At 36.4% G+C, this 24,550-nt stretch overlaps 1 protein-coding gene across 2 annotated transcripts in view; it reads right to left on the bottom strand.

Moving 5' to 3' along the window:
* Positions 1 to 24,550, bottom strand: part of DAPK2 (death associated protein kinase 2) — a 173,854-nt gene that overhangs the window by 54,194 nt on the left and 95,110 nt on the right. For both annotated transcript variants that reach the window (XM_051980890.1, XM_051980889.1), the window contains exon 4: positions 6,575 to 6,713. In XM_051980890.1, coding sequence (XP_051836850.1) covers positions 6,575 to 6,713 — 139 coding nt within the window. The remainder of the gene's footprint in view (positions 1 to 6,574; positions 6,714 to 24,550) is intronic.

The following is a 24,550-nucleotide window of genomic DNA, read 5'->3' as shown; positions in this document are numbered from 1 at the left end:
TTATTAACTGTGGGCATTCCCCCAAGTTCTAACCTGAATCTTCTTTGTTCACCTGGTGATCTCATCAATTCTCATGGCTTGATAATTTTCTATCATCTCTATACTATCAAATGGATCAGGGCATCAGAGCTAAAAAGCACCTCAGAAACTAATTTATTCCATTCTTTTACAGACAGGGAAACTGAGGTCCAGAGAAATGAAGGGGCTTGCCCAGGATCATACAGTCATTGCATGGTAGAGCTGATACTTGGACTTGGAGTCTCTCACTCCAATTTCACCATTCTTATTAGTATTCAACTAATAATACATGGTGCTAGCCTAGGGTCAATCCATTTAATTCTCTTTCTTATCAAAATTGGTTCTCTTGGTTCTTCTCCTATATGATCAATCCTCCTTCCCTTCTGTGGGATCATTATCCACGGCCTAACCATTAGATAACTGGGGGACAGCATATAAAACACTAGACTTGGAGTCAAGAAGATTTATGTTCAAACCCAGCCTTACTTACTGGTTGAATGGCCTTGGACAAATGAATTAATCTCTGTGTCCTCATTTATAAAAGGGAGATAAAGGCACCTATCTATCTCTCAGGGTTACTGTGAGAATAAAATTAGATAAAATAAGGTGCAAACATTAAACCACTATATAAATGCTAACTGTTGTTGTTATTAGCTATGACTATTCCCCAAAGCTCTGACCTGGTCTTTTCCCTCTTATCTCATCAATCCTCGTGGATTTTAATATGCACATGATGATCCAGTTCTTTCATGAATTCTATTTTCTCTTCACCATTCACCAATTGGACCACCAACCAGAAGTCAGGAAGGCATCTCAAATATGCCATAACCAAAACAGAACTCCTTATTTTTCTATCCAAACTCTCCCTTCTAACTTCCCTCTTCATGTTGAGTTGAGGTAAGAGGAAATTCTTTGTCTCATTTGTACCTAGCTTTAATCACTGAATGGATGCATCCTCAGGCAAAATGAGACCTGTTAAAGGTCTTAGCTTAAAAAGTTTGAGTTCTCCATTTCATCCAGGGTCATCTTCTTATATCTGTTCACTGGACCCAGTGGCTCTGGAGGGGAGAGTGAGGCAGGTGACCTTGCCCAGCCTTAAATCCAACTCACTTGCATGTCCTAGTATCCCCTCCCTGAGGTCAGATCCTTTTTGATAACAAACAACCAACAACAACCCCTATCTCTCCAGTCATTCAGGTTCACAATCCAGAGATCATCTTGGACCCCCATCTTCATCACCCCCCACATGTGGGCTACTTGACTCTCTCTCCATTACATCTCTAAAACATAATCTTTTCTCTTCCTAGCTCAGGACTTCATCACCTCTTGCTTAAGCTACTGCAAAAATGGTTTATTCCTATAATGACCTAACCTGATCCTCCCAGTTACTAGTGTCTCCTCCCCTGAAAACTTTGTATTTATCTTGTGTTTATTTTGTATTTACTTTCACTTGTGGTTCCTCTCTAACACAACTGAGGGCACTAACCATTTTGTTTTCATCTTTGTATTTCCATCACCCAGTACAGTGCTTGACACGTAGTATTTAATAAATGCTTGTTGAATGAACAAATAAATGTTGACAGACATGCCCTGAGACCAGTATTTACACCTTTCCCTAGGCTTCCCAGAGCTAAATGAGATTGAGCAGGGAGAGGTATACCTTAGGCTCCTGTGGGCCCCTCAGCAGTATTTCAGTCTTAGACAGGACAAAACAAAAAACATAGGAGCTTTTGATAATTTGAAGTAATCTGCCGGATAGCTTAGAACACAGAAATTTCTCCAACAGAAATTTACCAAGGTAACTAGAGTAGTTTGTTTTTTTGGGAAGAGAAATAGGGCAACTGTAGAAGACAGGGTATAAGGTTGTAGGGCAGGTATTATTTTTATTTTTTAAAATTAAATTTAGTTTTTCTTTTCTTTTTTTTTAAATTTTATTTTATTTAATAATAACTTTGTATTGACAGAATCCATGCCAGGGTAATTTTAAATTTAGTTTTTCAATAGTATTTTATTTTTCCAAATACATGTAAAAATAGTTTTCCATATTCATTTTTTGTAAGATTTTGTGTTCTAAATTTTTCTCCTTCCCTTCCTTGCCTCCCCCATCTCCAAGATAGTAAGTAATCTGATATAGATTAAATATGTGTAATTCTTTTAAACATATTTCCACCTTTGTCATTTTGTGCGAGAAAAATAAGATCAAAGGGGAAAAAAAAACATGAGAAAGAAAAAACAAGCAAACAAACAACAAGAACAACAAGAACAACAACAACAAAAGGTGAAAATACTCTTCTTAGATCCATATTCAGTCACCATAGTTCTCTATCTGAATGCAGATGGCATTTTCCATCCCAAGTCCATTGGAATTAGGAAAAGTATTCTCAAGAAAGGATTGAGATGACTGTTTTAGGGAAAATTTCAGAGCTCAGGAAAGAATATTTGAGTTTTCCTTGGCTGATGTGATACCATGGGCATGAGAAAAACCACCAATTGTTAGAATCAGGTGAAATGACTTCTTATTACATCCAACAATCAGCTTTCTAACTTCCTTGTACCTTCTTCCTCTTTTGTAGTGAGACTAAAAAAGGCTTGTCCATTAGTTAATAAAAGCTTAGCTAGGTCATGATTATCGCAATAGGATTCTTCAAGTCCCTCCCCACTCCAATCCATTCTCCATTCAGTCACTCAAGTGATTTTCCTAAAACACAGATCTAAACATATTGCTCCCCACTCAGCAAACTCTAGTGGCTTCCTATTGCCTCCAGAGGCAAATATGAAATGCTCTGTTTGTCATTCAAGGCCCTTCATGACCTAGCCCTCTCCTGCTTTTCTAGCTTCCTTACACTTTACCTTCTCCCCTCCCAAATTCTATCCTTTGCACCAGTTACACTGACTTCCTGATTGATCCAAGACACTCCATTTCCTGACTCTGGCCATTTGCTCATGTCCAGAACACTTTCCTCCATTCTACCTACTGACTTCCCTGACTTCATGTCCCAGTTAAAATCCCACCTTCTACAGTAAGCCTTCATCAAACCCTCTTAATCCCAGTACCTTCCCTCTTTAAATTATTTCATATTTATCCTATACATAGCTTGTTTTGTATATCTTTGTTTGCATGATATCTCCCAAAGTTGATTGTAAGTTTGTTGAGGGAGGGACTGTCTTTTGCCTCTTTTTGTATCCCAGCATTTAGCACAGTGCCTAGCACATAGTAGGAAGTTAGTAAATGTTTATTGATCAATTGAATTATAAAAGATTTACTTTCCAAGCTAAATAGGCCTTCATTTGCAACCATTTATAGAGAATGAGCCTTGAGTCTTAAGGACTTGTTTCAAGGGACCCAAAATAAAGTGACTATGTCAGTGCTATCATGCTGATTAGTACAGTGTACATAATATTTCATGAAAGGACCAAATAAGGTATTTTGTCAACCAGATCGATAAGATACCTGCAGTTAGAGCTGTTAAGTAGTAATAGGACAGTAACAAGGAAAATTCAACTCAGTCCTGCTTGAGCTTGGATGTCACCTCCCCTTGAAAGGATGAAAAGTTCTCAGGGGCTGAGTCCTTTTTCATTTTCTCTGAATTTTTATTCTTGCTTATCACTATGTTTAGCACATAACAGGTGCTTAATAAATGCTTTAAAAATTGAATTTGATTAATATTTCAGGATTTTCAATATTTATGCGAGTACTAATAACCTCTGAGAGACAAAAGTCAAATTGCCTGTAGTTATAATATAAAATAATAATAAATGCTAATAAAATAAATGAAACTAAGAACTTATACTGAAATGCTGGAGAATCATCCAGACTTTTAAAACTTTTGTTCTGAAGATTCTGAAAATATATGGAAAACAAATAATTCTGCTTTTCTCAAGCCAGAATATGACTAATGTTTCTGAATAGCCTTCAATGTTCCTGTATTTGGACAAGACTGCCCTAGACTGAAAAAATATTCTATATATTGAGTACTTCTACCCATGAACTCTTTATAAAAAGGGAACTAGGAATTGGCAGTATGGAAAAGTAAAGGATGCTAAAGGATGTCTGATCGTGATTAAGATTAAAGTTGTACTACAGAGCCTTAATTAGGATGGAGCTAGTGAAGTTTTTTCCTAGGGAAGGGACATGAAGCCATCATACTCCCCTTTACCCAGCCCTGGACCACCACCTCTAGAGACTCTCACAGAGGTGCTCCCTTTTTCCCACCACCCTGCCTCTTCAAATGATTTCCCCCAATTACCAAAATCCCTACTTATTACTCTGAAAGAAATCTCTCACCTACAGCCTGCCTCTGAGCATATTTCTGCTGGGAGTAGCGCTTCAGCTGGGACAGTTTGCCTGTTGGTTAACCACACAACTGCACAGTCCCTCTGAATTCCTACCATCCTCTCTGTGGAAGACCAAAGTCCTGAGCGAAAGGGCTCTCCCAAGGTGGGGAACTAGAGAGCTGCCCATACGCTCCTAAGGGGACATTTTGAGGGGTCACTACCTTCCTCACTCTCCAGATATATCCAGATTAAACCTTGGTGGTGGTGATGACCAGGTGGAGAGATCGGCTCACAAACCACATCAGCATGGACTTCCCCCCAGCAATCACAAGTGTTTACTGAGCACCTACTGTGCGAGGAGCCCTGTAAAATCCCTTGGTTCATGGAACAAGCCATCACAAGACTGTTTTTCAATTTGGCCAAGGGCCAAAACTCCTAAACAAACACTTTCCTTTCATTCACTTCTAGGGTGGGGAAAAAGTGCTTTCCTTTATGCAAATCAAGTCATTTCCCCGAGATAAAATGAGTAAAATAGAAGTTCAACCAATCCCACACTTGTTGGCGGCTGCCTAAGTCTGATGTCATGCAGTCTTTATTCTGACCTGGCCAGATCGCTTGGCTGGAGGGATGACAAAAGGAGCCTGTTTGAAGGTATGCATCTCGAGCCAGCCCAGACATAAAAACATGTTGATTGTGAATAGTGTTTACCAGAAAGGCAAAGCCTGGCTCAATACAGATCTTTTATTTCCTGCTCCTACTACTGCACTGGTCTGCTCAATCTATCGATTCTCTGGGAGCTGCTGTTCGGCCATGAAGCATCGAACGGGGAAAGAAGGTTTGACTTGGATTCTGAGGCCGTGGGACTGAATCCTGGGTCTGCCACTAAATACCTGTGGTGTTCTGGGAAAATGGCATTACGGCTCTGGGCCGCAGGTTTCTCCTCCATAAAATAAAGGGGTTAGACCCGATTACTCCTAAGGCACCATCCAGACCGAAATCTATGATCTTACAAACAGTGTTTCATAAAGCTTCCTGCAACATCTTCCAAGGGCTTCCACAGACTGACAAAGGCAAAGTTTGTCGGGCCACGAAGTGGTTTATGACTGGTTAGTCTCTGGTGGCCAGAGACCTGGCTTTATTCTCACTTTGATCAAATCACTTTATTTCTTAGGATTTTTCTTTCTTCACCAGGGAAATGGGAGGCTGGATCAAGAAATCTCTAAGGCCCCTTCCAGCTCTAACATTCTATGATTCCATACATAAATCTCAGTTACTTGATTACTGAGCCAATTCTTGAAATTGCCATTCAGGAAAGGATTAAATTTTAAGGCTGAACAAACTTAATGCTTAGCTCTTTTCAGCCATACTCTTGTTTTAAGGTTCTGCCCTACTGCTGCAATATCTCCTGCTAACCCCTTCTTCCTCTGGGTTCAGTAATTAAATTAATCAGTCAATATTGCCACACTCGTCATTACTTCTGAAAGAGCATGCCAGTAGGCAGCCTTCTAGATCAGCTCCTCATCCCTGTGAGTCCCTAGCACTTTCATATGTATACATATTTATATTAAAATGCTGATGATTTAGGTGGATTTGTTTTGTAAACTGCAACTCTGCTAACGTTGTGAATTGTTTCTAGTAATTTTTTAGTTGATTCTCTAGGGTTCTCTAAGAACATTCATTCACTCAGAGAAGTCTTTGGGTATAGACTGAGCTTTCTTATATTTTAATATACTACCCCTTTTTAATATTTTTGTGGTTTAGGGAAGTAGGGTAACAGGTTTCATAGCTGCTAGATTTATATCCTTTGGGGGAAAATAAAAGCACTAAAAACAGAATTAAGTAGGAGGCAGAAAACCAGCCAATCCCTTGCAGCCTTCATTCACGGCATAAATTTTGCTAATTAAAGTTACTTTTTGACTATCTAAACATACTCACTTGTTGCAAAATGGCTCATTCAGAGTTTATATAGAAATTTTCCTAGAGTGCCCTACATGGCTACATGAAGGATATGAAGGAAGCTTGTAGTTTGGCTGTTTCCCCCCCTCTATCTAGGCTTCTAGTTCCTCATCTGTAAAATGAGATGAGCTGAACTGAATAAGGGCCCTTTCAGCTCTAAATTGATTATCCTATGAAAAACAAAGGACATTGATAAAACCTCAAAATACCATAATAAAATGGAGGGATTGAATTATGCGGTCTCAGATCTTTTTCAACTCTTAATATCTTTATGATTCTATAAATGCCAATATAGCAAATTTGCCCCCCACCCCCTTCCACTTACCTTGAGGTCAAAGTGAGCAATTTTCTTGGCATGCAGATAGTTAACGCCTTCCAGGATTTGCTTAATGAAACTGGTTGCTTCCTCCTCACTCAAAGACTCTTTCTGTGCCAGGAAGTCAAAGAGCTCTCCCCCAGAAACTCTGGAAAACAAAGAGATGAAGGCTGGAGTTTAGAGCACAGACACTAGCTGTATAACTCTGGGCAAGTCATTTAACCTATTTGCCTCAGTTTCCCCATTTGTAAAATGAACTGGAGAAGGAAATGGCAAACCACTTTGGGATCTTTGCCAAGAAAACCCCAAATGGGGTCAATAAAGAGTTGGGCATTAATGCAGTGATTCAAAGCAATTTCAATAGACTTGGGATGGAAAGTGTCATCCACATCCAGAAAGAGAACTATGGAGAATGAATATGGATTGAAGCATAGTATTTTCCTTTTTGTTTCTTTGTTTCTTTCTTTCTCATGTGTTTTTTTTTTCTCTTTTGATCTGATTTTTCTTGCACAATATGCCAAATATGGAAATATGTTTAAAAGCATTGCACATATTCAAACAATATCGGATTGCTTACTTGGAGAGGGAGGAGGTAAGGGAAAGAGGGAGAAATATTTGGAACACAAATTCTTACAAAAACGAATGTTGAAGACCATCTTTACATGTATTTGGAAAATAAAATACAATTGAAGATTTAAAAAAAAGAGTTGGACATGACTGAAACAACTGAACGATACACATGTACATTATAATGTTCCTAGAAATTTCCTAGAAACTTCTCCCAAGTCCATACTATTAGGTCTAATAACAAAGACAAGAATTAAGAAATCCTGGCTCAGATTCAAGCTCTCGACTCTCATTCAACCCACATATTCATATTCTATTGCCAAATCTTGTCTTTTTTTATCTCCACAATATTTCTCATATTTATCTTCTTTTCTCCAATCCAATGGCCATCACTTCTAGCTCAGACCCTCATCACCTCTGACCTGGAATATTGCAGTAGCTATCTAATGGGTTTACAACTTAAGTTTCTCACTACCTAAATTCATTCTCCACTCAGCTGGCAAAGTAATACTCTTAAAGTACAGGTTCTACCAATCTCTGGCTCAATAACCTGTTGTGGATCCCTACTGCTCTTCCTGTGAACATGAATTTCTATTTTGTACATGGCTCCACTCTTAACTACTTTATACCCTCCAACCCAACTGGCCTTCTTTATGTTGCTCCCACTGGCCATTTTATCTCCATCTTGGTGCCTCTGTATGGCTTCATTCCCCACCACCACCACATGGTACGTTCTAAAAGATCCACTTTTCAGAATTTCTAATATTTCTTTAGGGTGTGGTTCAAGTGATGCCTTTTGCCTTGCAGCCTTCCTAGACATCACCAGGTATTACTGCCTTCCTTACAAAATTAGTTTACACTAACTTTGGGCAAATTTTGTATCTATGTATAAATCTATAAGTACTGACTTATTAGGAACCTACTATGTGCTAGGAACTTTTCTAAGGGTTAGTGATACAAAACCAAAAATAAAATAGTCCCCATCCTCAAGAAAGTTGTTACACACATAAGAATATAGAAGATGCATAAATTAAATACAAGGAAATTGTGGGAGAAGTTGAGGGAGAAAAAGGGATGGCAGATCGTTTTCCTTGATAGAATATAAGCTCTTTGATGGAAGAAACTTTCAATTTTGTCTTTGTACCCCCAGAGTTTAACACAGTGCATAAATATAGTCTCTAGAGAGAGTTTAATAAGCATTTCTTAATTCACTGAAGGCTTGCTTGGGCCCTCCAATAGTTAAAAATTACATAAAATATTAACTGAAGCCCAGGATTAAGTTTTTTGGGGGTTATATTTCGTAACTGAGATTACTGTCTGCTTTCTAATGCAAGATGCCACGAGAAAAGACTTTGGCTAAGACAGATATTTTTCCTTCAGTAGTGGCTGGTTTGTTGGTTGACATCTTAGGAAAAGCCCCTTTCTGCTGGAATTTTCTCCCCAATCCAGCTTTCCTTAAAAGATTGGGAGCCTTCCTCCTGCTCAGGGTATACCATAGTGGACTGTCTTTTCTCGTATTCAACAATTGTGTTATGGTGATATTGATTGATTATTAAAAAAAAAAAAAAAGAACATGGGAAACTCATGATATAAACACCCTGTGAAGTTATTCCTGCTCCAGTAAACACTTCTCTGGGATGTGTGCCTAGGAGCTACAGGTTTTTTTGAAGTTATTATAGAATTTTGGATCAAGAGGACATATGGCATTGTTGGTGGAGTTGTGAACGAATCCAACCATTCTGGAGAGCAATCTGGAATTATGCCCAAAAAATTATCAAAATGTGCATATCCTTTGATCCAGCAGTGTTTCTATTGGGCTTATATCCCAAAGAAATACTAAAGAAGGGAAAGGGACCTGTATGTGCCAAAATGTTTGTAGCAGCCCTGTTTGTAGTGGCTAGAAACTGGAAAATGAATGGATGCCCATCAATTGGAGAATGGCTGGGTAAATTGTGGTATATGAATGTTATGGAATATTATTGTTCTGTAAGAAATGACCAGCAGGATGAATACAGAGAGGCTTGGAGAGACCTACATGAACTGATGCTAAGTGAAATGAGCAGAACCAGGAGATCATTATACACTTCGACAACGATATTGTATGAGGACATATTTTGATGGAAGTGGATTTCTTTGACAAAGAGACCTGAGTTTCAATTGATAAATGACGGACAAAAGCAGCTACACCCAAAGAAAGAACACTGGGAAACGAATGTGAACTATCTGCATTTTTGTTTCTCTTCCCGGATTATTTATACCTTCTGAATCCAATTCTCCCTACGCAACAAGAGAACTGTTCGGTTCTGCAAACATATATTGTATCTAGGATATACTGCAACATATCCAACATATAAAGGACTGCTTGCCATCTAGGGGAGGGGGTGGAGGGAGGGAGGGGAAAAAAAAATCGGAACAGAAATGAGTGTAAATATAATGTAATTATTAAATAAAAAAAATTTAAAAAAAAAAAAAAAAAAAAAAAAGAGGACATATGAAATAGTCCCCTATCTCCAGGAAGAGCCAGAAGCACCTAAAACAGCACAACTATCTTTCCTTTCTTTAAAGGTCATTGAGAGGTAGTTTATTCTCCCTCAATTACTCATCAACATTTTTCATCACCTGTAAATTTTTCCTGTTGTCTAGATTTAAAATACACAACACAGGTCTTCCCATTAAAATGTAATTGGGAAGGGGCAGAGCCAAGATGGCAAGGAGAACACATGCTTCTTTCTGAACTCTCTAAACTAAGGATTTTCTTCCAGGGAAGAAGATGGGCATTCAATGAAATAGGTAAATTCCATTTATTTCTGATGAAAAGACCAGAGCTAAACAAAAAAAATTGACCTCCAAATATAGGACTCAAGAAAAAGGTAAAAAAGGAACTCTTGAGAACTGTATTTCTATTATGAATATACATAGAGAGTGCATATTTAATTTGATTTTACTGTTATATAATAAAAAAGGAACTAGAGGTGGAAAGGGTTTTGTACCAGAAAAAGGGAAAACTGGAGGTAAAATGAGGGAAATTACATCTCATGAAGAGGCAAAGGAAATCTATTATATTTAAGGGGAAGAAGGGAGAGGGATGAACATTGTATGAATCTTACTCTCATCAGATTTGGCTCAAAGAAAAAATATTAGACATATTTGGTTTACAGAGAAACTTCTCTCACCTTATTAAAAGTGGAAGGGGAAAGGTGAAAAGGGAAGGAGTAGACTAAATAGAAAGGAAGACAGAAATAGTAGGAGAAAGGAATAAGAAAGGGAAAGGGACTCTAAAGGAGGAGAGATTCTAAAGGGGAAGAGCTGTTTGAAGAAAGTGGTGTTCATAAGTTAAATATTGGAGAGGAAGGAAAGGGGGAAAAGAAAGAGAAAAATATAACCTGGGGATAATAAGATGACAGGAAATACAGAAGTAGTAGTTTTAACTGTAAATGTGAAGGGGGTAAACTCTTCCATAAAGCAGAAACAGCAAACTGGATTAAAAGCCAGAATCCTACAATAAGTTGCTTACAAGAAACATATTTAAAGCAGAGTGATACATATAGAGTAAAGGTAAAAGGTTGGAGCAGAATGTATTAAGCTTCAAGTGAAGTAAAAAAAAAAAAAACAGGGATGGCCATCCAGATCTTAGATCAAGCAAAAGCAAAAATTGATCTAATTAAAAGTGATAAGGAAAGAAACTATATCTTGCTAAAGGGTACCATAATGAAGCAATATCAATACTAAATATATATGCACCAACTATAATAGTGGGAGATCTCAACCTTGCTCTCTCAGAACTAGATAAATCAAACCACAAAATAAATGAGAAGGAACTTAAAGAGGTAAACAATACTAGAAAAGTTATGTAAGATAGATCTTTGGAGAAAATTGAAAGGAGAAAAAGGAGTACACTTCCTTCCTGGCAGTTTTATATCTCTAGATCCTTACTTGCATAAAATAGAGAAAGAGAAGACCAATGAATTGAGCTTGCAACTAAAAAAGCTAGAAAAAGAGCAAATTAAAACCTCCAATCAAATGCCAAACTTGAAATTCTAAAAATAAAAAGAGAGATTAATAAAATTGAAAGTAAAAAACTATTGAATTAATAAATAAAACTAAGAGTTGGTTTATGAAAACACCAACAAAATAGATAACCCTTTAGTAAATTTGATTAAAAAAAGGAAAGAGGAAAATCAAATTGTTAGTCTTAAAAATGAAAAGGGAGAACTTTCCACCAATGAAGAGGAAATTAGAGCAATAATTAGAAGTTATTTTGCCCAACTTTATGCCAATAAATTTGATAACCTAAGTGAAATGGAGGAATACCTACAAAAATATAGATGGCCCAGATTAACAGAGAAGGAAGTAAATTGCTTAAATAGTCCCATTTTAGAACAAGCTATTAATCAACTCCCTAAGAAAAACTCCCCAAGATCAGATGGATTTACATGTGAATTCTACCAAACATTTAAAGAACAATTTACTCCAATGCTATATAAACTATTTGAAAAAATAGGGAATGAAGGACTTATACCACATTCCTTTTATGACACAAACATGGTACTGATACCTAAACCAGGTAGGACGGAAACAGAGAAAGAAAATTATAGACCAATCTCTCTAATAAATATTGTTGCAAAAATCTTAAATAAAATATTAGCAAAGAGATTACAGAAAATCATCCCCCAGATAATACACTATGACCAAATAGGATTTATACTAGGAATGCAGAGTTGGTTCAATATTAGGAAAACTATTAGCATAATTGACTATATCAATTGACCAAATTAACAAAAACTATATGATTTTCTCAATTGATACAGAAAAAACATTTGATAAAATCCAACACCTATTCCTATTAAAAACTCTAGAGAGTACAGGAATAAATGGACTTTTCCTTAAAATATTCAGTAGCATCTATTTAAAGCCATCACCAAGCATCATATGTAATGGGTATAAACTGGAACCATTCCCAATTAAATCAGGAATGAAACAAGGTTGTCCACTATCACCATTACTATTCAATGTTGTATTAGAAATACTAGCTTTGGCAGTAAGAGATGAAAAAGAGATTAAAGAAATTAGAGTAGGTAATGAGGAAACCAAATTATCACTCTTTGCACATGATATGATGGTATACTTAGAGAACCCCAGAGAATCAACTAAAAAGCTATTAGAAATAATCCACAACTTTAGCAAAGTTGCAGGATACAAAATAAATCCACATAAATCATAAGCATTCTTATACATCACTAACAAAATCCAACTGCAAGAGATACAAAGAGAAATTTCATTTAAAATAACTGTCAATAGAATAAAATATTTGGGAATCTATGTGCCAAGGGAAAGTCAGAAACTATTTGAGCAAAACTACAATACACCTTCCATACAAATAAATCAGATCTAAACAACTGGAAAAATATCAAGTGCTCTTGGATAGGTTGAGTGAATATAATAAAGATGACAATACTACCTAAACTGATCTAATTATTTAGTGCTATACCAATCAAACTTCCAAGAAACTATTTTAATGACTTAGAAAAAATAACAAAATTCATCTGGAAGAACAAAAGGTCAAGAATTTCAAGGGAACTAATTAAAAAAAAATCAAATGAAGGTGGCCTAGCTGTACCAGATCTAAAACTATATTATAAAGCAGCGGTCATCAAAACCATTTGATACTGGTTAAGAAATAGACTAGTTGATCAGTGGAACAAGTTAGGTTCACAGGACAAGATAGTCAATAACTATAGCAATCTAGTGTTTGACAAACCCAAAGACCCCAACTTTTGGGATAAGAATTCATTATTTGACAAAAACTGCTGGGAAAATTGGAAACTAGTATGGCAGAAACTAGGCATTGACCCACACTTAACACTGTATACCAAGATAAAGTCCAAGTAGGTTCATGATCTCTACATAAAGAATGATAGTATAAATAAATTAGAAGAACATAGAATAGTTTACCTCTCAGATTTGTGGAGGAGGAAGGAATTTGTGACCAAAGAAGAACTAGAGATCATTATTGATCACAAAATAGATAATTTTGATTATATTAAGTCAAAAAGTTTTTGTACAAATAAAACAAATTCAGACAAGATTAGAAGGGAAGCAATAAACTGGGAAAACATTTTTACATTCAAAAGTTCTGATAAAGGCTTCATCTCCAAAATATATAGAGAATTGGCTCAAATTTATAAGAAATCAAGCCATTCTCCAACTGATAAATGGTAAAAGGATATGAACAGACAATTTTCAGATGAAGAAATTCAAACTATTTCTAGTCATATGAAAAGGTGCTCCAAATCACTATTGCATTTAAAAAATGTAAATTAAGACAACTCTGAGATACCACTACACACCTCTCAGATTGGCTAAGATGACAGGAAAAGATAATGCAGAATGTTGGAGGGGATGTGGAAAAACTGGGACACTGATACATTTTTGGTGGAAGTGTGAATGGATCCAAACATTCTAGAGAGCAATTTGGAACTGTGCTCAGAAAGTTATAAAACTCTGCATACCCTTTGACCCAGCAGTGTTACTACTAGACTCATATCCCAAAGAGGTCTTAGAGGAGGGAAAGGGACCAACGTGTGCAAAAATGTTGGTGGCAGTCTTTTTTGTAGCAGCTAGAAACTGGAAACTGAGTGGATGCCCATCAATTGGAGAATGGCTGAATAAATTGTGGTATATGAATGTTATGAAATATTATTCTTCTGTAAAAAACAATCAGCAGGATGATTTCAGAGAAGCCTGGAAAGACTTGCATGGACTGATGCTGAGTGAAATGAGCAGAACCAAGGAATCATTATACATGGCAACAAGAAGACTATATGATGATCAATTCTGATGGACATGGCTCTCTTTAACAATGAGATAATTCAAACCAGTTCCAATTGTTCAGTGATCAGAAGAGCCATCTACACCCGGGGAGAGAACCATGGGAACCATGAGTGTAGAACACAATATAGCATTTTCACGCTTTCTATTATTGTTTGCTTGCATTTTTGTTTTCTTTCTCAGATTTTTTTTTCTTTCTAGATGCAGTTTTTCTTGTACAGTAATGTAACTGTATAACTATGTATACGTAAATTGGATTTAACATATATTTTCATGTATTTAACATGTAGTGGACTACCTGCCATCTAGGGGAGGTGGTGGGGGGAAGGAGGGAAAATTTGGAACAGAAGATTTTCCAAAGGTCAAAATTACCCATGCATATGTTTTGTAAATAAAAAGCTATAACAAAATAAAAAAAATTTTAAAATGTAATTGGGAAGCATTTAGTAAAATAAGTAAAAATACAATAAAATACAGATAATGTTAATATGAGATTTTCTGAACCAAAATGCAGTCCACAGGAATTGATTTAATGGCCATAGTTTCTATTTGATTTTGACATCACTGGTCTAGAGTAACTTATTACTTCTGAAAACTCCCTGTTGAGTCCCTGAGCTGCTGCTCCATTGGGAGTCCATAATGAGGAAATTATGGCCCCACCACACTTACTCACCATCCTTACTTTGGGTATTCCCCATCTTTAAAATCATTTCACTAAATTTAACAATTTAACAATCATTTCCTAAGGACATACTATATACCAAGTTCTAGGTGCTGGGGATAAAAAGGAAAGGAAGAAGGGAAGAAATAAGTAGTTATTAAGCACTTAATGCATGCTGGGGTTTATGGATAAAATGACAAATAAAAAAGTTGTCCCTGACCTCAAGGAGCCTACATTCTTCTGTGGAAAAAATGACATGTATATATATAAATGTGCATGCATAAAGAAATACAAACTACATATAAACATTAAACAATGAAATGTGTCATCAATAACTGAGGAATGAGGAAAGAACTTAGGTATAACACCTGCATGGGGCCTTGAAGAAGGTGAGGGATTTCAGAAGATGGAGACAGAGAATTCCATGTTTGAATTCTAGCCTATGTCTCATCACCAAACCAACAAATGGAATGCCATAAAAAGAGAACATTTAAGAGGTCAAGTCTAGAACAGAGATTACAATGGGCAGAAAGAGAGGAGGGATAATATAAAATCCGTATAAAAAGAAAAGTCAAAGCCAAATTATGAAGAGATTGAAATGCCAGACAAAGGACTGTTTTTGATCCTGGAAACAGAAAGCTTTTTGAGAAAGAAGAGAGATATATGTTTTAGCAAATAAGGTTGGGAGGGGGTATGATGGTTGAGAAATATTTCCTATTTAAATAAAGATTTTCATACCAGTCTCTCCCCTAAGTCTTCAGTGATTTGTTTAAAAAAAAAAAAAAAGAATAACTAAATTTGGGAACCGGTGTACAAACCTATCTAGCCCTGTAACACTGAGGGTTCCTCTTTATCATTAGTCAAGCAGATGAGCATTCATTCCCCTTTCCTCAAGAATTATACTTCTTTTTGGCAGTTTCACTTTTCCTCCAAGGTTAACTTTGTCATTTCTAACCTAACCATGAAGCTACTAAAATGTGTACAACATGGCAGGAGGCAGAATGGGAACGGCTTGGCAAAAATGCTCTGCTGGCTGGACACTCTGATCCTTCTCCTTGAGCAGAGTAAAGACTCATGGACAGAGACAGAGCCATCCTGGAAAGGGTCCTAGGTCTGAAGACAGGAAGTCTGGCTCTGATACCCACTTGTGAGTGACTTTGAGGAAGTAACATGCTGGGAAGGCACTTTTTTCATTTGGTGAATTATTATGGGCCAGAACTTGAAACAAGGTGTTAACTCACTGGAATTGATAGAAACAATGCTTATGTACCTAAGTTTACACCTTTGAGAGTTCACACATTAGCTCACACATTAGAGTTCACAAGTCTGGGAGATTTACAAGTCAGGAACCCACAATCCCACTCTTGGAGGAGGAGTCAACCTTTGAGTTCACACTTCTAAAAGAGCATAAAAGAATGAGCCTCAGTCAGGAGTCAGTAGAACCAAGATGCAGAGAGAGCTGGAGGCTGAAGCTGGCAGAGGCAAAGGACAAGCTGCAAGAGCTCTTGGAACCAAACAGAGAGGCCTCTAAGAAAGCTAACCGGGCTATTTTGAAAGAGATAATAAACGATCTGAACTTTTAACAGCTGGCTATATTTGAGGTGATTATTGATCTGAACTGAAACAAAAGCTGCTCCCAGAAGCCCCCCGAGAAACCTGCTCCCAGAGAACCATTATAATTTAGAGAAGAGAACACTACAGTGAATGAGAGAGAATACTGACAACTCCAGAGGGTTTTTTTTTAATGAGAGTCACATGAGATAATTTAATATTTATGTATTTATGATATGCTGAAAACTAGAAAGTTTGATATGAATGTCAGTTATTCAATCCCATGTGCCCAGTTGGGTGAGGGAGGAGGAAGATATGAGGATGCTGGAATCTGGGTAGAGAGTGGCAGGATGCTGTGGAACATCTGTCAAGGCAGAGGAAGATGCAATGTGCAGCAATGTGCAGAACTGCAAGGATGTCTCATTCCTGTACCCTCTCCTGACCCATCACTATCACCCAGAACCTCTAGATCAGGGATGTTAATCCGAGGTCTGTGAATTTGATTTCCTTTGTCCTAGCTATAGATTATCCCAAAAGTCTTGGAGATATTTTAAGTTTCTTTAGCTTTAATTTCATACAATGGCACTCAGTCTTTTGGGACACTCTATATATTGTCTTATACAGATGAAAACTTTATTCTGAGAAAGAGTCTAAGATTTCCCCATATTGCCAAAGGAGTCCATCACACACACCCAGAGCTGAGATTCCTGGATCTAGAGCCAGCTCTAAAATTCTGACAACAGGATGACAGGACATGGTTGTGACAAACTCGGAAGATTAAAAATTACAAGCCAAAGGCAAAAAAAAAAAAAAAAAAAAAAAAAAGGGCTGGTGGGTGGACATAGGCAGCAACAGGCTTCCGATGATGACAGGGCCATCAAAAAGAAGTAGCAGAAAAGGCACTGAAGAAAAGCACAACTGGAAGAAAAAAAAAAGGTAGAGAATCCAATCATGGAACTAGAACAAGGCAGCAGAGGGGCAGCTTGAGATCGGTCCTAGACAGCCACCCTGAAACCAGAGGAAAGCCAATGAACCATGGAGATCCTCCTTGGGGGAATCTGTAATAGACAAATAAGGACCACACAGGACAGGAAGATGTGGAAGGCTCTTAATCTGTGACCTGTGGGGAGGAGGTTCACACACTATAATCCCTGCTGCATCAAAGCAACAACCTCAGCTATGTCACCCATTAAGTTGAGTGAACCTGAATCACTTAACCCCTATGAGTCTCAGTTTCCCCATCTGAATTTTTAAAAGAAGGGAAAGCATTTTATTAAAAAAAAATCTAAAAATAGAAATATATATATATATATACAAATGTAGGTTGTTGAAGGAAAGAGCATTGTACTTGGTATCAATAAATTCAGATGACCAGCTGAGGAAATTTGGGAGAGTAAAATAATCTCCTGACCCTAAGCCTTTTTATGAATGGTCCCCTATTCCTGGAATGTTCTTCTTTCTCATCTTCTGGCTTTTTCAAGGGTCAGCTAAAGTCCCATCTCCTGCATAATTCTTCTTAATTTTAGTAACTCCTAAAACTAGTCCCAAAGTTATTCTGTCTATATTGTTTGTAAATAGTTTTTGCATATTGCCTCTTCTACTTAACTGTGAATTTCTTGAAAGAAGGTCTGTTTTTTACCTTTCTTTGCACAAAATATCTGGCACACAGTAGCAGCTTAATAAATGCTTATTGACCAACATAATAAAAGTAATCCTGTTGTTCAGTCCTGTGCGACTCTTTGGGGTTCCATTTGGGATTTTCTTGGCAGAAATACGGGAGTGGTTTGTCACTTCCTTCTCCAGCTCATTTTACAGGTGAGCCAGAATTAGGTGACTTACCTGGAAGCCATTAATAAGTATTTGAATTCAGGAAGATGAGAATGTCTTCCTGACTCCAGGACTCTACAAGATACCTAGCTACCTAGCCACCAAACTAATGGAAAGCAATTACTCAAATGTTCATTTGTGCTGCACAAGCAGTGCAATAGGAGTTTGGAGAAGGCAGAAATGTTTGATTTGGCTTGGTTAGTGTGGGTGGGTGGGCAGAGACAGCATCAAGGAGATAGACTGATGATTTTGTGCCTCAATTTTCCCCATCTGCAAAATGGGGATGACAAACACAGTGACATGCTTAGTCACGGGGATAAGTGAAATAAAACTGGGCTAGCACTGTTTGATGCTGATAAGAATAACAGCTAAAATTTATAGACTGCCTTAAGTTTCATCTCATTTGATTCTCATAATAACCCTGTGAGGGACCTGCTACATTTTACTCATGAGAAAACAAAAGCTCACCAACATGAACTGATTTGCTTAGTGTCACATAAGAGGTAGAGCTCTGATTCCAAATCCAGCACTCTTTTCCACTTCCAAATTTGTATAGCACTATAAGGTTTACAAAATGCTTTCCTATCTTTTTTGGGGAAAGAGACAATGAAATTATTTGCCTTTAAAAAAAAAAAAATATATATATATATATATATATATATATATATATATATATATATATATATGAATAAGGAAACTGAGGTGTAAAGAGGTCAAGTAATTCCCTTATGGTCCTTCAGCTAATGTTAAAGCTGGACTATAATGGAACTAAACAAACATTTATTAAGCACCTACTGTATGCTACACACTGAGCTAAGCACTCTAGCAAATACTCTCATTTGATTTTTCACAGAGCTGGAGATAGATGTTATTATCCCCATTTTATAGTTGAGGACACTAAGGCTGGCAATAGTAAATGATTTGCTCAGAGTCAAATAGTTAGTAAGTTTCTGAAGTAAAAATTCGAATTTGTACTCAAATCTCCTTGATGCTAGACCCAGTGCTCTATCCACTGTATCACTTCACTACCTCAAGGATATAAACTCAGACTTCTTGTCACTGATATTCTCCTGCCTGTAGATATGAAAGTATCTACATTTTCAATTCCCAAACCTCTGAAAGCTTAAAAATTGAAAGGAAATATAAAGGTCAGGCTCCTTTCCTAAGCTTCCTAATACCTTAGAGTTCAATCAACTCTGGGCCAACATGACCTTTGCCTCTTTCTCTGCTCTAGTTTTTAGCCCACAAGGATAAAGTCTATGTCTTTTGGAGGTCTTTTACCTACAAATTTGGAAGTCCAAAAAACTACATTCCAGGGTGGGTGAGGGGTTGGGCCATAGGAACTCAGGAAGTTCTACTTTCTCTGCTATCTATCCTGCCACTCAGGAGAACTGGCTGCCTTTAAAGAGAGCTCTATACTCAGACTGACCTTTAGGATTAAACTCAATGTTCTGTACATAATAGTCATTTCAAAAAAATGTTTGCATTAGCCTGGAAGAAAATAATCATCTTTTCATTTAGACATGTCATTTTTAAGTGGTATCAGGTACTGCTTTCAGACACAAACACACAAGCAAGAAAAAATAAAAAGAATAAAAGAGAATATAAATAAAAAATACAGATTGTTTGTAATTCACAATAGTCAATAATTTAGGAAGCAAAGTGGACAAAAGGGTCGATTTCCTTCACCTGATGAAAGATGATAGAATGTTCTTGTTCTTCTGTGCTTGGTTATATCATGTGATTGGCCAAGATAGTAACAGTCCTAGGAGTAATTAAAGTTTTCCAAATAGTAAAAGGAACCCAGTGATACATCCAGAGAAAGATTATGGAGTCTGAATGCAGATCAAAGCGTATTCTTTTGATTTTTTGTTGTTTTTTTTCTTTTTCATGGTTTTCCCCTTTGTTCTGATTCTTCTTTCACTATATGACTAATATGGAAATATGTTGAAAATATTTATACATGTATAACCTATATCAGATTGCTTGCTGTTTGGGGAAGGAGAAAAGGGAAAGGAGGAATAGAGACAAAAAAATTATAACTCAAAAGTTTATAAATAAATTTGAAAACTATGAGAAAAAATACTATTAAGTGAATTTAAAAAAAAAGAAGAAACCCAGTGATACTGGGTCTTCCCTTTTTAATTTTTTTTCATCTCAGCCTCCCCAAAGTATCTTGTAGTAATTTGGTATACATTAGTTGTTCATTAAATATTTGCTAAGTGACTGAGTGAATAAATGAACAGGTGGAGGAAGTTAATGAGGAACAAAGACACCACAGTAAGAAATACAGCCCTGACAAAGGCTCAGGAAGATGAAAGATAAAGGCCCAGCCTTGGATCTACGCTGAGTTTAATTCCCTTATGCCCTACACACTGCTGGGGATGGTTTCTGGGTCTCTTAAGATCAAAAGCTGAAAATTATGCTAATAAGATCAAGACCAGTTTCTGCATGAAGCCCTCATCCAACTTTTAGGGGCCTCCCTCCCAAGCTCATTTGCATCTAATTTTATATATATTTGTATTCATTTACTTTTTAAAACAATTTGCATATATTTCTATAAATATTTGTTGTCTCCCCTACCCAAACAGAAGATCCTTAAGAGTGGGAATTGTTTCATTCTTTGAACTTGCATCCCCAGGACTCAGAACAAGAGCCTTAGTAGGTGTTTAATAAATACTTAATCATGGATTGATTATTCTCTACATAGGTTGCTATATTTCACATGGAAGGAAACTTAGTTTTATTAACTGTATGCTCTTAACATACCAAGCACGTTTTCAGCTCCAGGAAATAACCTACCTGGAATGCTCCCTCCCCTCCTAACCCCTCCCCATCCTTCTGTGTCAAGTCCATGTCCCATATCCCTTTTCTGTGGCTTCTCGGACCACAGGGCTCAAAGGAGTTCTCCATTTTTTTAAACACCTGCAGGTACGATTATCCAAGTAACAAAAGAAGATGCTAACCAGTATAAGAAATAATGGTAGGTACTCCCACCCAGTGCTTTCCAGAGGTGATAGGGAGGGGTCCCCAGGTGTAGGACATCTATGGTCAGATCTTTTCAGAGCAGACCTATCCCCTATACATCAAGACTTTCCCCACTGTATTTTGATATATTGCGAGTTGGCATAAGAAATTAAATGGGAATTTTGAGGGAGTTTTGCGGGAAGCTACAGACAACATACGAAGATCATCAGACAACTCAGAAAAAGAAAAAAAAAATCAGACTTCTTTGTTATGAAGAGAGGTCCAAAAACTTTATTTGAATTTTCCAGATCACGGAGGTGCTGCACCCCTAAGTCTGTGATGTGGAAAGGATAACTGCATAGATCAGTTTTTGCTCACCCCTCTTTTTTTTATTTTTTCCTTTGAAAAAATTCTCCCTCTTTTTCTGAGTGGGAATTCAGAAAGGGACACAGGAGAAAACATGGACAATATAAAGACATAAGATATCAATATGATTTTAAACAAAATTGTTACAGAACTATAAATGCCCAAGAATCAACTTAAAAGGAAACTAATTTCAAAACAACCATAAAAGGAAAGGACTCAAAGAAAACAAAATTAGATTTTACATAAGGGCTACATAAATGCCTTTAAAAATGATGCAAAAAATTAAATTTTTATATAAAAAACTCTGGAGGAAAGAATTGGAGAGGGATTACATAACTTAGAATAAAAAGTGATTAAATAACCACTTTCTCTTAAATAAATTTTACTGATATAGAGACCTGGTTTGACAGTATATACAATATTCTGTACCAGTAGTCCTCTACCTTTCTTACCTGAGGAAAAGATATGTTTCATTATCTCTTAATTTAAATTATCTCTTTTTAAAGTAAAAATAGATTTTAAAAATAATTACATAATTTTTAAGCATTAAATGTACAAAATGAAGACTGTTTCATATATAATTCCATTGTATTCTGCTGTGTATATGGAAATGCTCTCTTAATTCATCAAGTTTAGAATAAAACTATTTTAATTAAACAACAAAAAGAATAACAGATCAATAGCATCATCATCCTATTCTTTTCCATTTTGCATTTTTTAATTTTGCTATGAACTGTCATGCCTCCTAGAACCTTGACCTCAGTGCATAATTTATGCACTATTGAGTGTGTATGTTAAGGGAGTACTATCAATTATTTGACTGGACTAAACAGCCCAACCTAATTTAGTAGCTGCTAGAAGGTCCTGAGAACAAAGGGGAAGGATTGGAGTGTAAAAGCAAGAGCTGATTTCTTTGTGTCTGAAAAGACCTAGAAACAAAATAAGCACAATTAGAGAATGACTGGAAGGGAAAGAAAATATTATGCAAGAAAATATTATTATATGGTAAGAAATGACAAATATAAAAAATTCAGAAAAGTATGGAAAGATTCACATGAACAAATATGGATAAATTTGTTTGAGAAAAGAAAAATAAGTAAAACCAAGAGAAAACATAGAAATATAGAGAAAATGTAGAAAATAAAGGCCATAACATAAATAAAAATTATCTCAAACAGAAAGTAACTCCAAGTAACAAAAAAAAAAAAAAATCAATGAAGGTCTTGGAAATATTGTGTGTGTGTGTGTGTGTGTGTGTGTGTGTGTGTGTGTATGTGTGTGTGTATGTTGGTATGTATACAGTTATCCCTTCCACATCATGGGATACAGCATCCCTGCAATCTGGAAGAGACACATAAAATTTTTTGGCTCTTCCTTTATACTAGAGAAGATGGAAATTTTTCTTTTTCTTTTATGGAATGTTTACAATACCTTATCAAAAATTTTATATTAATTATTTGGTCATAGGCTGTATATTATCTACTGCTTTTCATGTGTCATATACAATTTCCACAATTCTCCCCCACCTCCCCGCCCCGCTTCCATTTAATTTCTTCTGCCAACCTGTGATATATTGAAAGCACCATAGAAAAGGTTGCAGTGTGGAAGGTGTAACTGTCTATAAATAGATATGTTTATATCGCTACCTATTTATACAGCTATCCCTAGCTACACATTTATATCTATTTATCTACCTGTTCTTTCATGTGAGAGATGTAGAAGTCTATTAGACCAGAATGTTACATACATTGTCAGGTATGGTCTCTGTATCACATAGTTTTCTTTTTCTTTCCTTTTTTTTTTATCCATATGGGATTTCAAAATGATTGGGATGTCAAGATCAAAGTCATGATTAAAACTTTTTTTAAAAGCAAGGATTAGGACAATTTCTGTACATTTTGATGTTAAATGATTCATCAAATCAAATGCAAAATAATATGCAGTATTCTGCTGTGTATATGGAAATGCTCTCTTCAAGTTTAGAATAAAACTATTTTAATTAAATAAAAAAAATAACATCAACAGCATCATCATCCTATTCTTTTCCATTTTGTATTTTTTAATTTTGCTATGAACTGTCATGCCTCCTAGAACTTTGACCTCAATGCATAATTCACGCAGCATTGAGTGTATATACTAAGGGAGTACTATCAGTTATTTGACTTTACTTTGAATTACTATTTTAGAATCACTGATCTCAGCAGTGTTCCTACTGGGCTTAGATCCCACAGAGATTTTAAAGGAGGGAAAGGGACCCACATGTGCAAAAATGTTTGTGGCAGCTCTTTTTATAGAAACTGAAAACTGAGTGGATGCCCATCAAGTGGAGAATGGTTGAATAAATTGTGGTATATGAATAATATGGAATATTATTGTTCTGTAAGAAACGACCAGCAGGATGATTTCAGAAAGGCCTGGAGAGACTTAACATGAACTGATGCTAAGTGAAATGAGCAGGACCAGTTGATCATTGTACACGGCAATAACAAGATTATATGATAATTAATTCTGATGGATGTGGCTCTTTCTACAATAAAATGATTGGAACCAGTTCCAATTGTCCAATAATGAAGAGAGCCATCTACACCCAGAAAGAGACTGTGGGAATTGAGTGTGAATCACAACATAGCATTTTCATTTTCTCTTGTTGTTTGCTTGCATTTTATTTTCTTTATCCTTTTTTTCCGGCTAGATTTGGTTTTTCTTGTACAGCAAGATTGTTGTATAAATATGTATATATATATTGGATTTAACATAAATTTCTACCATGTTTAACATATATTGGACTACTTGCCTCTAGGGGAGGGAATAAGGGAAGGGAGGAAGGTCTTGCAAGGGTTAATGTTGAAGAATTATCCATGTATATGTTTTGAAAATAAAAGGCTTTAATTAAAAAAAAAAGAATCACAGATCTTTGTACTATCAGAAACCTGCAGAGATATCCCCTTGTCTTCACAGTACCCCTGATTTAATTCTGGAGATTAGCCTGAATCCACAAAACAACGTGAGGATTCAATCAGGGACACATTTTGGAAGAGCACCAGCACCACTGTAGCCAGGACTGAGCACTACAGTAAGCATGGACTGGTTGAAAGAACTGGGGATGTTCCACTTGGAGAAGAGATTTGGAGGGGAGGGTACTTAATAGTTTTATTTAAGAATTTGACTCCTGTGCAAAAGAGCTTAGATTTGCTTTGCTTGGTATGCCCTGCTCCAAA

The sequence above is a fragment of the Antechinus flavipes genome, chromosome 2, assembly GCF_016432865.1.
Source record: "Antechinus flavipes isolate AdamAnt ecotype Samford, QLD, Australia chromosome 2, AdamAnt_v2, whole genome shotgun sequence".
NCBI classification, from domain to species: domain Eukaryota; kingdom Metazoa; phylum Chordata; class Mammalia; order Dasyuromorphia; family Dasyuridae; genus Antechinus; species Antechinus flavipes.
This window is presented reverse-complemented; position numbering and strand designations above follow the sequence as displayed.